This window comes from Heliconius melpomene, chromosome 1 (assembly GCF_056956725.1).
Source record: "Heliconius melpomene rosina isolate 202511_hmr_F chromosome 1, ASM5695672v1, whole genome shotgun sequence".
NCBI classification, from domain to species: Eukaryota; Metazoa; Arthropoda; class Insecta; order Lepidoptera; family Nymphalidae; genus Heliconius; species Heliconius melpomene.
This window is the reverse complement of record NC_140389.1, coordinates 8,429,704-8,447,257: the sequence shown is the minus strand read 5'-3', so window position 1 is coordinate 8,447,257 and position 17,554 is coordinate 8,429,704. Positions and strand designations below refer to the sequence as shown.

Sequence of the window (17,554 nt, the reverse complement as noted above, 5' to 3'; positions counted from 1 at the left end):
TCAATCGTCAGTTTGTTCGCCGCAGTTTGGCGGCCGGTCGTGAGGATGGTGCGTTCTGTACGTGAACAAAGAAAAATAATTGTTTGCAAGTGTCAAGTGGATAATGTCGTCTGAGCCCTCAAAAGTGTCAGTGGAATATATTAGTGAGGACAAAATAATTAAGGTAAACTGTGAAAGCACTGTGGCTATAGTGTTATTGTGTAACAGATTGGACGCTAACGGGCAGCGTTCTCGTGTGTCGGTCGGTGCAGGGGGAGGGCGGGGCGAGTGCGGCCCCGGCCGTGTGGGGCCCGCCAGGCCACACGAAGGAGGTTGTGACCGCTTCGTGAGCTACTCCCTTGACGAAACAGCATCAACATCCTCTTTCAAATAGGCAATCACAATAGTTGACTATTACTGAAAATATTATTAATCACAGCCCCGCAACCAAATGCCACTTTCTAAACATGAAGATACGCTTGTGTTCAAAGCTATAGATATATACTTTTCGCCATTTTGTAATCGGAAAAGTATTTTTAAGTAACTGTACAAAATATATTCGAATGTGGTATTGAATTTAGTATTACAGTATAAAGCTCAAAACTAACCTAGTTATAAATGCGTGAAATCAAAGTCACGCGATTCAAGGTGGGTGGATCAAAGGGCGGCGGCGGCCTTGAGTGCGACGACTCCCGGCTCACGGCACTTGTTAGGAAAAGGCGTGTCAACTCAGTACAACTACGATTTTACGAAATAACAAAGTTTAGAAAATTTTATATTTTATTAAATAAAATTCAAATCCAGTACAATTTTATTTAAGTAATTTGTAAATAGCCTCAAATTAATTATCTACATTTTTAATAATATTTTTGTATATTAAATTTGTTTGTTGATGGCTTTGTTGATTAACAGTTATGTACCTAAATTACGCTTAAGAGCTGTCAAAAAAGACGAATGGTTATCAGTCATGAAAAAAAGTAAAGTAAATTTTATGATCTTTAAAATGGACGGTCTTAAATTCTAAATTATTAATTATCAATTTGATTGTAATATGCCATAATTGCACGTTAAAATAATAAATAAATAAATACCGTTGTAATGACCATAATTCATGTTACAAATAAAACTAAAAAAAGGTTGCGCGCGAAAGCAATGGCTTGGTACGGCATTAAATCACCCCTTGTGTTCGCGCTTTTTCTCATCTTTTTGTTCAGCTGATGTCTATTGATTTACGTTTGAGATTTCCCCTCTGCTAGTGCATCTATGCCATGTTAAATTGACAGGAATTATGATTTATAAATATGAAACTTTACTGTATTATTTGAGTTATTATTTATGAATTATTTTTTAACTATACACATATATTCAAAAAGTCAGTTAAGATATTACTGTTAAAAAAGAAAACGACAATTATAAAAACACCATGCTTCATATATTTTTGTATATTGGTCTTTAAATTAATATTTGTAAGTTATAATTCAGTTATACCAAAAAGTCATAGCAATTCAATTAAACAATTGCTTTAATTTTTAATTATTCATCATTTTCATAGGTATATTAACTTAACATGTTTTGAAAACATCATTAGAAGCCATTACTTAAATTCCAGTAACAAGATCATGAATAATTATTTTTTATTTAGGCTTGTTAAGTTAATTTTAAATTTAAGTTGCTCATAAGAAAAGTATTGGAAATTATTTTCAATAAACTTTTATCTTTTTATAATTACTAGCTTGAAATTTCACAAAAAATTGAAAGAGGATGGTGAATGTTTCATAAAAGTTACCCTCAGTAACTGTATACAAAAGCAATTTTCAATGGGCTATTATCAAATTATAATATTAGTTTATATTTCAAATAAAGAAAAGCTTTAGTAGCTTTTAACAATTAAAAATAAATACATTAATATTCAATATATAGGTCTCATATCTATTTTATTTTATCTTATTCTCTTCTATTAGAAATTTTCAAAGACCCCTGTTTCGGTGAACACCTTTTCCAAAAGAGCCTTGTTTCTATCCTTAAATATGATTGAACACAGTTCTAAGACTGTTCTTTTGTATACTTTCTCTTGTATTGTGTTAAATAAATAAATGAATTAATAAATAATCACTAGGAGGACAGCGGTACAGAATCACCTCTTGCATTATTGGCTGCAACGTGCAGCCGTCTCGGTGCCAACACTATGCAGACCGAACAGCAAGATAAGGAACAACAACAGCAACAGCATTTTAGTAAGTTTATGTATTTTAGTTTCTAATATCATATTGATTTGATTATTTTTATAAAAATGGAAAGGACGTAGTGAAATTATTTCATCAAAATTACAGTAAAAAACAATAGCTCTTACTTTTAGCACAATTAAAGAATATAAATAGATTTTTGCCTTTGCATACTACTAATTACTTTTAAAAAATATATAAATACTCAGGTCCACAACAACAGCAACAACAACAGCAACAACAACAACAGCAACAGCAGCAACAACAACAACAGCAGCAGCAACAAGTGCAGCAAGCACAACTCGTACAACAAGTACAAGGAGATGCGGCGACTCTTGCAGCAATACAGCAGCAGTATCTGCAGCAGCAGCCTCAACTCAGAGTTATCAGTACTGCAGTAGTTCAGCAGCTTAGAGCACAAGGACTTTCAGTGAGTTCATTTGCTTATAACTTAACACTGTATCCTGCATACAGCAGTGTAGATAGATAAAATCTAGTGTTAAAACACTCCATTCCCAAAATATAGCCCTACTTTCGAGAATTTCAAAACAATGCTTGAAAAATAATTAATTTCCCAGATTGAAATTAAAGCCAACAACCATTGCACTTGCATTCAGTTGCTGTGTTGCTGCACTACAATGGTTATAAACATTTTAAATGAAATACATTTATATATATTTTTTCTTTCCTAATAACATATTACAAATTATAAAAGCTATAAAACATTGTAAATAATTTTACATTGTCATCACACTAACAGGCTAGCTGAACATGATTACAAAAACATCATGCAGTCTTAATCTAATATATATTACCTAATCTAAAAACTAATTTAAAAAATATATATATTAGTAAGTGTTTACTAAAAAAATATATTAAAATATGGAATTAATAGCTGCTTTGGCTAACTCATGAAGCTATTATGTGATATACATTTAACTTTATTTATTTTTAAAAAGAGGCATGTTGTACTAAAGAGTTGACTGACTCTACTGACATTCTATTTAATTTGATGATACCAAAGTACTTATAATTGAATAAAGAATATTTTGATGTTTATTATTATCTACTGCCTAAGCTTAACAATTAATAAAAGGATTTTTTTCATTGCAAAAATCAATAAAATAACAGGAAAATAGAAAGGAAAGGTCTTACACAATCATTTATTTAGAATGATACACAATTTCAAGGAGTCATTAACTAGCTGTATAACCAATGACTAAAGCACTAATCCACAATTTATAGCCAATTTAATTATGCATTCATTGAACTGACATTGTGGTATAATTTACTTCACCTTAGCATAAGGAGATTGAGATGAATTATTTATTAACTGGTTCCTGTTTATAAATGATATTTAATAGTTTTTTTTATCTTAATGCTGTATCCTACATATAGCAGTGAAGGCAGAGGGAATCTAGTGCTAAGGTAAACCATTCCCCACTTTTGGAATAAAAGAGTGTTGAGTGGCGGAACTTAAAGCTGCGCTTTGTCTTGTATACAACAGCAATGAAATAAAAATAATTAATTCTCCCTAGCGGCAATCGAACCCATACCCGTTGACATTCAGGTTCTAATAATAGATTTTCTTACATATCTTCTATGTATAGACAGCGATCAGTTACAATTTTATTAATTTGTATAGCTTTTATTAATTTAAATAAAAATCAAGCTGCTAATATGTAAGAGAATAAGTCTAAAAATAATATTTTAAACATAAATTAACCAGTCCTACTTTCCTTTAAAAAATACTTAATTATAATGACAAAGCAAAAGACCTGCACTCATTTGGTAGAATAATGAGAAAAAGATTTCAAGGATGTATAATGAAGCATTGTTTACAGAAATACAGCTGATGTCATACTATTTTTTAGTTCGTGAATTAAAGAAGCTTCTGAAATAATTAAAAATACATTTTTAAACAATGTTTTTATAATATTTCTATAACAAATTATGTTTTAACACCATACTATGAAGATGAACTTAATTTAAATTTGTCATTTTTATGCAACATTTTCAATTAGAATAGACCTATTATACCACTTTAAATACAAATAAATATTTTATACTATCAACAATCACAAAGTATTTACATACGATTATATACTTTTTAATGTGACATTTCATCTCGCATATAGAAGATATTAGTGTCAAGACACTCCTTTCTCACTTATCGCCATAATGCGTGTTTGGTGGTGAACGGTCGTGCCACAACCTTTATATACTTTTTTGTTTGTATTATTATTTTGAAATCATTTATTTTCAGGGTAATGAATTATCAGCAGCGATAGTTAATGCAGCAAGCACAGTCCCAAATGGCATACAAGTTCAGCAGCCACAGGTACAATCATAATTATTATATTTTAACACATTTTCTAGCTTTACATGTATCTATCTATCTATCTATCTATCTATCTATATAGTTACTAGTAGGTATCTATCTAAGTACTTAAAAATAATCCGGCAATGTTATTCTGATCCACTGTTTACCCTGATCTGTTGTTCTCTCTGTCTGATCTGTCCTTAAATATTTTATTCTAATTAAAATTCTTGTCAGGACCATGAATTATAACTTTTATAAGTTGTTTTTTTTTAACCTTTTTTAATATATATTTTTTTCTACTTTGTAAGTAGTAGTAAAATAAAACCGTTTAAAAAAACCCACAAATAATGGTAAATAAAAGATATCTTGAAATTTTATATATCTCTTTCTAGCTATTATTTTTTCACTACCATATATTTAAATATTTTTTTCAGGTTATTTCAATGCAACAATTACAATCGTTACTAGGTGGCGGAGTGGTATCGAGTAGTGAAGGCGCTACATATCAAAATGCTCCACAACAATTGTTGCAGATACATCCGCAGCTTCTACAGGTGATTTTTTCTTATATTTTCACATTTTCTAAATAAAAAGAACTTAGTGTCAAGAGATTATTTCCTCCAATTTCAACTTAAATTTAAAACTATTTGATCTACAACAGTGTAAAAAGATAAAATAATCTAATCCCCCAAGTAGGGACTTAAACCCACAATCATCGAACCCACAATCATGTCACATCAAATCAATCATCAATTTGTGTACAGTTAGACACGTGTCCCATTGCACCATGATGGTTTGGTGAATTGAATAATGAAAATAATATTATGGAGCAGTAGAGTTTGTTTGTTGGAACACACTAACCTCAGAAACTACTTGTTTGAAAAATAAATATTATGGTTAGTCCATTTATCGACGAAGGCCACAGTTTAAATTACATGAGGTGAATCATTTTGATGTTACCCAGTGTACCTGCGGTTAGAGTTATAATAGGTCATATGATATACATAACCCTTATTTTTTTCTATTTGACGATGTTTAAAGGCTAGCTTATAATAATAGAAATATGCATATTTTTTTTCAACTTAGCAACAAGGCAGCGTAAGCGGCGTAGGCGGTGTGTACGGAGGCTGTGTCGTGGGTGGTGTGGCGCCATTGCAAACTGTTACAGTTGACGGACAGGATGCATTGTTTATACCCGCCCATCATGCTCAGGTACGATTTAATTAAACTACTGTGATAAATAAACAGTTGCAGTTTGTGGGGATTGTGTGTTGAGTGGCGGAGTTGAACGCCTCGCTTTGTCTTATCATATAGTTATTAAAAATAATAATACAATCTTTTGATTGAGTGGAGATGGAAGCTACAACTATAATGTGTACAGTTAAATATCTTTCTACTGAGCCACAATGGCCTCAATTGATGAATAAATAAAAATTGTGTAGTTATAATAATTGGGTATGATATACCATTTATATAAATGTGAAGTATATGTGTGAAGCTGATTTTGATTTTATTTTTAGAACTTCTCTGGCATGGGTCAAGTGAGCCTTGTAAACGGTCAGCTAGTAAGGACACCGGTACTGCCGGCTGGTTTCTTACAAAATGTCATGCATTTACCTACAGGTTAGTTTATATATCTACCTTCAGAAGAAAAACCATGTTTATTTTAACTGCTTGGGATACATCTTTGGTACTTTACTTTAAATAATAATTTCGCTTTGTGCTTCTTTCTATTATTCACCACCATAATATTCATTGCTAACTTTGCATTTACATTTTTTTGGAACATATAGTTTTTTGTTATTATATTGATTTATTACAATAATTTTCGTTTAAAAAATATTGTGATTTTTTTGAATTGCTATTTTTATTATTAACCAGACGGAATTGCTGTATTATTTTATTTAAAAAAATATATAATTATAATATTATCTTTATACGTACATATAGTTTTAACAAAAAGATGAAACATTCGAAGGTTAACAATTCATTCACTGTAATAAAAGAAATGAAAAACACTAATAAACAAAGTTTTTTTACAACATACAGACTACTAAATAAAACATAAGTAAAATGAATCACATTTTCATTTTAGACAAAGCAAAAACAAACAATATATTGGTTAAAGAAATCGCGTTAAAATATAATATAATAATCTTTTTCATACACACAAATAATAATTTGTCAACTAAAATGAAACGGATGGCACTGAATCACGCACGCTTAATTAAATACTGTCATACTAACATATCTTATTGCCGCTTGCCCTAACAGAGCAACAGGCGACGGTCTCCATACCCGGTACTAACCTCACTATCCCATTGAGCGCTTTAACCGGCAATCAGATGATCACTATACCGGGAACTAATATATCCATCCCGGGTGGGATACAAATACCTACTAGCCAGCCGATATCTATACCGAATTCTCCGAGTGTCCAATTGCCGGTGGCGAGCGTGGCGAACGTGGCTAACGTGGCAAACGGCGGTGTCACGTTGGCCAATGGGGGGGATGCCAAGAATGGCAATACTAAAGAAGACAAGGCTTCGCCGACTCCTTCCGCCCAAGGTTGGTATATAGGGATTGAAATTTATATTATTTTTTTTAATAATATTAAAGTTTTCTTATATTTTTACTTTCTTGTTTCTAAGCTTTTCTCTTCATTGTCACGCTTGGTGTTGATTTTTACATCTCTTCATTTCATTTCATTACTAACATGCCATTTAGTCATGTATCATAAATATGAATGTTTATTTTAGAATAGACATAATATAATTAGTTTACTACTTTGTTGCTGTAGACGTTATAGTTAGGGAAGCGAAGCAGCAAACTGTGGAGTCACTCGAGCGTCATTGAGACCTATTGGGTTGCGAAACTTAGATGATAACAAGAAAAAAATGTCATATAAAAAATTTGGTTTAACCGGTGGGTTGAGGGGCTATAGATTTTCAAAAATGTAAAAAAAAACTGTTCCATGGACATACTCGAGCGTGTCAGATATTGGTATCATCAATTGCCTACGTCTTCTTAAGCATGAAAATATGTTAATCTGACAGTTTCCATGGTGGAGGTGGTCGTGCGTAAGAGTTAAAAATGGCAAAAAAAATAATATTGTCGAGCGCGTCAGATTTTCTAAGGGGGTGTTAAGTGAACCTAAAAAAAAGCTCTTATGTAATAATCTGACGATTTGGATGTGACGCAAGCTCGTAATCGTTGTTTGAAAATGCAAAAAAAATTCGTCATCTTGAAATACTCGAGCGCGTCAGATTAAGATATATATGGTTCATCTTCATGCCCTAGACGTGATATCTCAAAATCAGACGATTATCTGAAGGGACTTGCTTAATCTGACAATTATTAACATTTATTTAAGCCAATACAAGAAACAAGTCAGCTTTACGTTGTATCCCGTACACAGCAGGGTAGGCAGGGGAACCTAAGGTTAAGACACTCTTTTCCCCACTTTCTGCCAAATTTTGAAGGCATTGAGTGTTGAGTAGCAGCACTTAACGTCACTGTTTTGCCTCGACACCAGAACGAAATGGAAATATAAATTTCAATAAATATTTCATCTCCTGGAATGGAGATTGAACCCACAACCAGTCGGTTTTACAGTCACACTCTGTGCCCCTGCGCCACGACTGGCCTCAATTTTTTTATTCATTGAACGTAATCAATAGAAAAGCTCAAGAAATAGAATGTAACTAAAAGAATGTATGTTTGAAATAGAATACTTGTATTTATGAAAAAAAACTACAAAAAAAAATACTTTTTCAAGTATTTTTTTAAATTATCTTCTTTATTGATGAGTTAGGGACTAATAAAAAAAAGAAAGAGGGAGATAGGAATAGAAATACGGTGGGAGGAATATATGCAATTCTTAGGTACATCGAACTTTATCGATCAATTTCTATTACTTCGGCTTGCGGAATTTGTCAGATTATATATTTTTCGTAATCCTTGAATGATTCCCTCCAAAATAAAATAAAAATTAGCCGCGCTCGAGAATGTCCAGATAACGTTTTTTTTTTACAACTTTGGAGCCCTCCCCCATCTTTGCGTCACTCTCAAATTGTCAGATTAGTGGAATATACACGATTTAGCATGTAACTAACTTACCCTACCTTAATCTGATGCGCTCGAGAATGTCCGATGATCAATTTTTTTTTTACTAATCTGATCCTTTATCCTAGACGCGCGGCTATACATATGAAGCTAATATTTGGTGGAAGTACGTAACCGAGTACAAGGAATCCCCAGTATCTTAATCTGATGCGCTCGAATGACTCCACAAAGTCCCCTCTTCGCCGCCCCTACTATTAATTTTATTTTATTCGTAAATTGAATAAAACTAATCAAAAATATTTTTGTATGAAATTTAACAACAGTAGAAACTCGATTATCCCCCAGTTATATGAATAATCGTTGGATTATCTGGAACAGGCACAAAACCCGCTTTTCCCAATACATTCGAGACTTTTCGGATGCCTAACGACAACAATTAGTCCGGGTGATCGAACTTCTACTGTATTAGAATAAATTCTTAATAATTAATCCATTAATCATAACAAAATTAATACAAATTTATAGGAGGTGGTGTAGCAGTTCGAGGCGGAGTGGGCAGCGTGGGCGGAGTGGGCGGCGTGGGCGGTATGGGCATGGTGCCGGTGCAGGTGCCGGTGAGCATGGCCAACGGGCACACGGTGTACCAGACCGTGCATGTGCCGGTGCACGCGCCGCACTTGCAGATCATACCGCAGTTGCAGCAGGTGGTTTGTTTTTTTTTCTACGTAAATATAGTACGGTTGACGAGTCGTGCCACTCTGAAGTTTGGGTTTTTTTATATTTGCGTATTGTTTTCTCGGGAAAAAAATAATTAAATGTTCGAAAAAACTTAAATTAATTTCTGCGCAATTATGTGTGGTCAATTTCAGAGCGGCCACGAATCATCGACCGTTCTGTATCATATTTTTATTATCTAAATACATATATCTATACATATAATAAAATTGTAACTGATTGCTGACTGTACTCATACATGGGTGATGTATACGGCGTTGACCATACTGTAAGTTGCAAATATAAAATTTTCGACGTAATTGAATGAGAACGTAAGGATTATTGGTTAGAGCGTTCCAAGCGCTGCGTTTCTAAGAGGCGCAGGTTCAAATTTGCTACTTCATTAAGTCATATATTTTTAAACTTATACCAAAATAAGTACATGAGTTATTATAGTAATATCTTTATATTTTATCCCTATTTTTTGATATTATAGACAGATAACAAAATTAATAATTTGAACATACACAACTTTTTTTGGATATCGTAAATTTTATTTGATATTTTATTTTATTACAGATGCAAGCTCAACCACAAGTAGCCAATGTTCTAACACCATCTGGACAGATACAACAGATACAAATCGCGTCGCTAGGAAATGTACAGGTTAGTTATTAATACATTTTTTTGAAAGTTATGTTGTTTAATTATTCCAAAAAAGGCCATGTCTTTTTTGAGTAGGACTTAAATTTTAAAATGCGTAGATTTTCTTAAAAAATATATGTTAAAGTTTATGTGAGAATAGTGTAATTCAAAACATTATAACACAAAACAAATTACAGTAGCTAAATCGATAGTTTACTTTAATGTTTAATTATATTTTGGGTACGGTTATTGCTTACTTTCTTCTTGTCTTACTATTAATTATAATTTGTATATCATATATGTACCCAAAAATACACCAAAGTAAGTAAAGGATTTTAAATATTTAAGCAGCGTATTATGCTGCTTCTGATTATTTTATAATTTTGATCTAATAAAAAAATAGAATTTCAACGGTTATTTTACGTAATTGCTTGGTTATTGAAAATTGACAAAAATCTATAGGTACAATGTTATTGGAAGTAACAAAAACTAGCTAAAATATTTATTATAAGTATACACATACATACTATATAGGTTTAATAATTATTATACTATTTGGTAACGGGTTTGGTTTGGTGCAGCAAAATGCGGCGCAAAGCGGTGCCGCCACACAACAGCAGCCAACAATAACATTGCAGGTAATTATTGCTTTTCGATTTGTGGAATCGATTATTATTATTAATAATAATATTACTAATGGCCTGGGTGAGCTTATTTGTCTTTGTGACGGTTTTGGTTATTAAATACATGTTGATGACTTAATTCGCATAAAAAACTGTATATTTTTTGATAATACAGACTATTATCATCATCACGAACATATAATATAGTGAAAGGCAGTGTTTTATAATAGTTAAGCTAATGTTTTTAAATAAATTTGAATAAAAAATTGATAATTTTAATACTGAAATATTTAGTCTAAAATACAATTGTAATAATGCATGTGATTTTAAGAAAATAAAACTTTTGAAATATATATATGTATAATATTTATTCTATGCTCTAACAACTAGCACTTATATTTTATATAACTAACAAATCGCTAATATTAACGCTGCACGGAAGGCGGTGTCGAACCCCATACAAGATAATTCATCACAAGCAATCATCACCAGCACACCACAAGGGCAACAGCTGACTGTCATACCGTCTAGCAATGTGAGGACGGCTAACGTTGTACAGGTATCCGAGAGTGTGGGTACCGCAGTACAATAACATTAGGTCACAGATTATTAAGCTACGAGAGTGTGGTTTCTGCTAAGGAATATTTTTTCTATTCTATTCTAATATTATGGGTGGTGGGATTAAATGGTGGGAGTGTGGTTCAGTTAAATCTTTTTTGGGCTTATATATTGGGAAGCTAATTTTTTAAAAAATCTCATTTTCTCTAATAGATTTCCTGTAACAGTAATTTTTATACTTTTTTATAAGTATAGTTTTTGGTTAAGCTTGTGATATTTTAAAACACAGATCTATAGAGAAATACTCATATGTCGAATACATATGTATTAATTGCACAAATTTTCATTATCACCAGATGCCAACATTAGGCGTAGGTGGGCTCAGTGGTGTACAATTAGTACCGACAGTGGGACTACCGGGTGCAGTGCAATTAGCGCAAATTCCTCAGGCACAGCCGCAGGCTCAACCACAACCAGTTATAGGTTAGTATTTTGTTCTAGAAACTTCTATGTGCAGTATGTTGGGAGAAGAAGAAATTGGTATGTTGGGAGAAAATGGTAAAGAAAATGAACAAAAACAAGAAAAATTATATAAAATATATCAACGTCTATAGCTAAATTCAAGGCAGCCACGACTCATCGACCGTATTAAAATGCCTTGTATGTAAATTAATGTCATATAGAATTTAGACGTAGGTGGGTCAAGTGTACAATTTGAACCAACAGGGGCCAACTTTTAACTAAATTTATGTTCATTTTAACCATTCCAGAAACACCATTCCCCGGCCAGCAAATACAACAGGACCCGAACGAACCGGGAAAGTGGCAAGTAGTGACGGTCAGTTCGGGTTCAACTCCCGTGACTGAATGTGAAGCGAACAAAGCGAGAGCCGCCAGTCCGAGTGGGAAGAGATTGATGAAGCGAGTGGCTTGCACTTGTCCTAATTGCGATCAAGGAGAGAAGTGAGTATCCTACTATTCTTATAAATGTGAAAGTTTGTGAGGATGGATGGATGTTTGTTTCACTTTCATGCAAAAAGTAATGAATAGATTTGTATGAAGTTTTACAGTAATATAGGTCAATCAGAATAACGCTTAATCTACAATTTATGTAATGATCTATATATATAAAAGGACTTGTCCTCACTGACTGAGGTAAGACGCACGCACAGCCGTTAACGCTGATGGTAGAAACGTGGAATTTGTACAGATGTTTACTTTCGTAATCTGGACATCCACTAAGAAGGGATTTTGAAAAATTTTAACCCTAAAGGGGTGAAATAGGGGTTCAAAGTTTGTATGGAAAAAAAATTAAATCGGAACCGATTTTTATAAAATTTGAAATTTAGACTGTTAAAAATATTTCATTGAACACATGTTTCGTGGTTTATTAGAATTCACCCCTAATTACGCAAGCGAAGCTGCGCGCGTCCGCTAGTCTTTTATATACCTTACAATATAACAGTAAGTTTAAGCGAACGTAGCCGCGTTTGGGTTAGTCGCTATAAGTTCGTTATAATTTTTGTTTTTCGGCTTTACATTTTTTTCTTTATGTATGTAGTACGTAATAAATCGTAGTGCATCTAGTGCCAAGATACTCTGTTCTTGAGACATTGTATGTTGAGTAGTGGAAGTCAACACCGTTTTTTGTTTTACCAGGGTGGAGAAATGGAATTTTAATCGTATCCACAACCATTGCCTTTACTGTCAGACGCTCTCATCTTAACAAGTTACATCGATATGTTTATATTTAATGTGTAAAACTAAAATTCAGCATTATATTATATACTAATAGTAGCCCAGTTTAAAACAAAATTCTACTCCTTCAGTAGGCTGGTCGACCGTAAAAAACAACATGTGTGCCATATACCTGGCTGTAACAAAGTGTATGGGAAAACGTCGCACCTCCGAGCACATCTACGGTGGCACTCTGGGGAACGGCCCTTCCATTGTAACTGGTTGTTCTGTGGCAAGAGGTATATTTTGTTTGGTATATTTTTAATTGAACTTAACTTACTTAACTTAGCTTCACACTGTATCCCTAGCGGGGTAGTCAGAGAGAACGGAGCGCCAAACTTGCTACGATCTCTACATACCTCTTACGCCTCGTCCACTGTCATCTTCATACATATCCTTGATACTGTTTTCGAAGGTCAACCGAGGTCCCTACCTCTATTAACATTTTTAATTGAAATGTTAGTATGATGGTAGTATGGTAGACGGCCCTTCTATTGTAAATAGTTGTTCTGTAGGAAAGCAATGATTTTTTTTGTATTTATTTTAAATTGAAATGTTATTAATAAAGTGTGATGGTAGTACGGTAAATAGCCTATCCATTGTGATTGGTATGATCCAATGGAAAAGGGTATAGTTTTGTGTTAAACTTTATAAGTAGAGAGGTTATTTTCTCAGTTATTCCAGACTAAATGTAAAAAATATCTTAGTAAATTTAAAATAGAACGTAGTGGGACTCGGGACCACGCCTTATAGTTTGGGACTGTTTAAATTTATTTAACTAATTAACAATTAAATAATCCTCTTTCCAGGTTCACACGATCAGATGAGCTACAAAGACATCGACGAACGCACACAGGAGAGAAACGATTTGAGTGTCCGGAATGTAGCAAGCGTTTCATGCGATCGGATCACCTCGCTAAACATGTTAGAATACACACTAAGAATAGAATTACTGTAAGTATTATGAATATTTTTTTATATTTTGAATTTGCGCCTCTTGTAGTATTACTTACTTTATGTAATATTTTAAGAAATAAAAAAAATATCTTTGCTTTATATACTTTTTGCTTATTATTAAATTAAATGTTTTAAAAATAAGAAATTTAATACGTACGAAATATAGAAAATGTTTCAGTTTTAAAATTAATTTCACGTAAAATATTTTCTTTATCAATAAAAGTAAATTGTAAATATCACTAATTTATCCACAGGAAGTGGCAACATCAACGCAGTCTATGTATTCCGATTCAGGTGATGATAGTTGTGATGAAAAAATGATGCTAACGATAGAAACAATGCATCAAGGCGGCGATAATGAAGAAAAACTTGTAATGATACGACAGGGGCCTAAGTTAGAACCCGATATTGATACGTAAAACTATATTATGTAATTTTTTTTGTTTTGGTAAATCGATTTTGTTGTATTAATTCAATACGATTAGTCGATTTAAGAAAGTCGATTAGGAATTTAGTTTGTCGATTAGGTAAAAATCGATTACTTACATAAAAGTGTATCGTTAATACGTAGGATGTAAGAGTATGTAATGTAAAATATATATTTATTTGTAAATTAAATTAATTAAATCTTCTTAGATTTAATTAATATAAACAGAAATGTTATCAAAAGTTAGATTTAGTACATTTTTATACAATTTTATAATGAAATATTGGATATAAAAATGCGTTTCGGTTATTAAAATCGAAAATTAAAATAATTTAAGTCATAAAGCTATGTATAATTACCATAGCTAGTTCCCTTAAAAATAATTATAAAATTGAATGTTGTAAATAATTCTGGTATATAGAGCAAAATCATAGTATAAAAAGATTTGGTCGCTAGATTTTAAAATCATGTAACCTTTCTAAGCATTTGTTTTGGTTAATAAAGTATTTAGTGCTTTTATCACATAATAATTAGAAGAAAACTAAGAGAAGTGTATTCTTTTTATACAGTCGAGTGCATTAGTATTTATTCCATGTAAGTATGTATGTAAAACCTGAATAAAAGAGAACCGTATTTAGTCTATGGTGCTCTTTTTTAATTACGTTACTTTTTATTTACGTTAAGTACTCAGTTCAATGTAAAAGAGACCAAATGCATTTGCAGAAGTGAAAAAAAAAACAGAATCAATAATAATATATGTAATATATTTATTTATCAAGAGAAGTATACAGAGTTGAAATTATACAGCACCATAATATTATTATACACAACAAATATATATATATATATATATATTTACACGGTATCGTGAAATATAATGTTTTTTTAAATATATACAGTGGAGTAACTGAGCTTCTACCCTGTATATTAATTTTATATGAATATAGTTATGCTAAAATTAAAAAAATATATATTTTACCTAACAATATACCCTTATACTGTTAAATAATAAAATGATTTAACAGTATAAGGGTATAAAAATGTGTGCTGTACTGTAAATAGATCATATTAGAAAACTTACAAAACAATCAATAATGAAAGAATTAATAATAATCTTGGAAATCGATTTACTTAAAATATTTTGTGTGACTATGATCATATAAAATAACAGCGCAAAGGAAATTATATTTAATTAAATAGTCAGTGTTTTTAGTTTACTTAAGGTATTTCACAAGCTAAAGACATTATTATTCCATAATTTTATTTTAATGTTTTTAATATATTGACCTAGTACATCACAATATAAATAATAGTAATTAGAAGTAACAATTTATCGTTTTATGGTAAGCTTTTGAGAGTAAGAAAAAATAGTTATGTCTATAAGTAATATTTTAGGTAAGATGAACAAAAATAAATTATGTTTAAACTTCACCTTAAATAATAATATTTATCATCATTAATGCTTTAGATAGGATTTTAATATATTTTTTATTTCTTAACAGCTATTGTTTTTTCTTGTATCGTTTTTGTTGCTTCATTACTTACGGTTTATATGTTTTGTGTATTAGTCTGCGTGTTTAATCATTCGATTTCTACGACTAGAATTTAATAATTTGTCTGTTAGAACAAAAACCGATATAATATTACGTTGCTCTGAAAACAGCTTCAAATGTCAGATGTTACTTTTATTATGTGACTTAGAAATATTTTTCTCAGTGGGTGATAATTACATAATTATTGTGAGATTTAGCTACTCATAGTTATATATATATAAACCGCCTGTGTATTTTTTGTAGGTTTTTCTTATGAGGAAGTAGGAAGAGAGGCGTTATAGTATAGGTATGGTTATGAAAAAAACAAACGGCGCTAGTAAAATTTGATAAGATTAAATTTTTTGAGAAGTTGCTTTTTATATGAATGTTCAAACGACATTATATTTTGTATGTAGACAAAAATAAAATATCTAAATGTATTAAGGGGTCATCTGTAAATTACGATACATGAATATTATTATTTATTGACCCCTAGCCTGTTCTTATACCACAGGCTGCATTTGTGAGAAACTTTAGAGGTTATTTTGAATTTGCACCCAGTGAAGGAACAATTAATATTAAATTGTAACATGTAACGTTATTTATGGATAGTCTGTAATAATCATATTTTTAAAATTGCTTTCTTTACGTACGAATGAAAAATTATTAAACATAAAAAATGTATAAATGAATGTAATTTTTTTCGCATGTTTCTAAGATATGTATAAGTAATTTAAGACTAAAATTACAAAGAAACTTGATCTGTGATCAAAATTATGTAAAAAATATTTTGTTTATATGTAAAAAAAAAATAGTTTCATAAACATGTAAATTGTATCTAGAAATTGTACATTCAAGAGATAATTCAGGCCATTCGTAAAAAAATTGTCAGGTTTAGGGCATTTTTTGGGTATACAAATTATTCTGTATATTTTGATATTTACTTTTTGCAGTAAAACCTCTTTTTTTCGTAAAAAGTTTGACTTTATAATAGGTAATACTATACATATTGAGCGCAAATAAATTTTGAAGACCTTATTGGGTGCTTTAGTCAAACTTTATGTCTATCTTTACAACATGCAAGTCCTTTTTTATATATTCACACTTTAATCTATATGATTATAGTCCCTCTTAAAACTTTAATGTTTCATAATAGATCTTTTTTATTCAGAATAAATTATATAAATTAATTGTCGATTCTCAAAATAGTGATGTTTGAAACATACGAATGTAGTTCCAATGAGCACTTACAAACAAAGCACATAATGACACTTAGTGGGTCCAAGATAGGCTTGCTGCAACTGTAAATATAGCAATTTGTTTATTGTACAGTGTAAAAATATTGTAAATATTGTTAAAAGTTTAAATAAAAGAACTTTCTATTTTATTCCTTATGTTTTTTTTAATATTATCATTTTCGAAAAATAATAATTTAAATCAAAGTTTGTTACAGTACATTGTTAAAGTATTGTCATACTTATCAATTGAGTGAAGAGTGTGTGAGAGTAATGAGATTTTTGACTGCGTTCTCAAATCTTAATTTGAGAACAAAGGCTAGAGAACATTCAATTCTTTTTATCACTTGATTCTGAAAAGAGAGCATATAATACAAGTTGTTTATTTCTCTATAAGAAAACCATATTTTTGCAAAGGGAATTTTGTTAATGGTCATGGAGAAGCCAACGGATGGAAGCTTCAACGATTTAATATTTTTTTTCAGAATTAAGATTTACAGCAATTCTATTTTTCCAGACCAATAAACTGTATGCTTT

At 31.3% G+C, this 17,554-nt stretch overlaps 1 protein-coding gene across 7 annotated transcripts; it reads left to right on the top strand.

Annotated features, from left to right (window-relative positions):
• The first annotated feature begins 1 nt into the window (after window position 1).
• Window positions 2-17,169, top strand: LOC146541186 (uncharacterized). Of its 7 annotated transcripts, none has more exons than XM_085192324.1 (17): window positions 2-163; window positions 2,096-2,213; window positions 2,411-2,631; window positions 4,468-4,542; window positions 4,959-5,078; window positions 5,611-5,736; window positions 6,045-6,147; window positions 6,799-7,092; window positions 9,115-9,293; window positions 9,883-9,969; window positions 10,530-10,586; window positions 11,014-11,106; window positions 11,486-11,612; window positions 11,900-12,092; window positions 12,959-13,105; window positions 13,676-13,820; window positions 14,078-17,169. In XM_085192324.1, exons 1-17 carry the CDS (start codon window positions 104-106, stop codon window positions 14,240-14,242), a joined length of 2,310 nt encoding a protein of 769 aa, XP_085048450.1. In that variant the 5' UTR covers window positions 2-103; the 3' UTR covers window positions 14,243-17,169. The 7 variants fall into 7 exon arrangements, with proteins under 7 accessions (XP_085048450.1, XP_085048367.1, XP_085048275.1 ...); XM_085192241.1 differs by having other exon boundaries at window positions 11,014-11,130; XM_085192149.1 differs by having other exon boundaries at window positions 11,014-11,142.
• Window positions 17,170-17,554: the final 385 nt, after the last annotated feature.

Coding starts and splice junctions, on each gene's coding strand:
- LOC146541186 (XM_085192149.1), top strand. CDS start 104: ATGTCGTCTGAGCCCTCAAAAGTGTCAGTGGAATATATTAGTGAGGAC. Junction 10,587..11,013: donor AGCCAACAATAACATTGCAG/GTAATTATTGCT, acceptor GCTGCACGGAAG/GCGGTGTCGAACCCCATACA. Junction 11,613..11,899: donor TCAACCACAACCAGTTATAG/GTTAGTATTTTG, acceptor TAACCATTCCAG/AAACACCATTCCCCGGCCAG.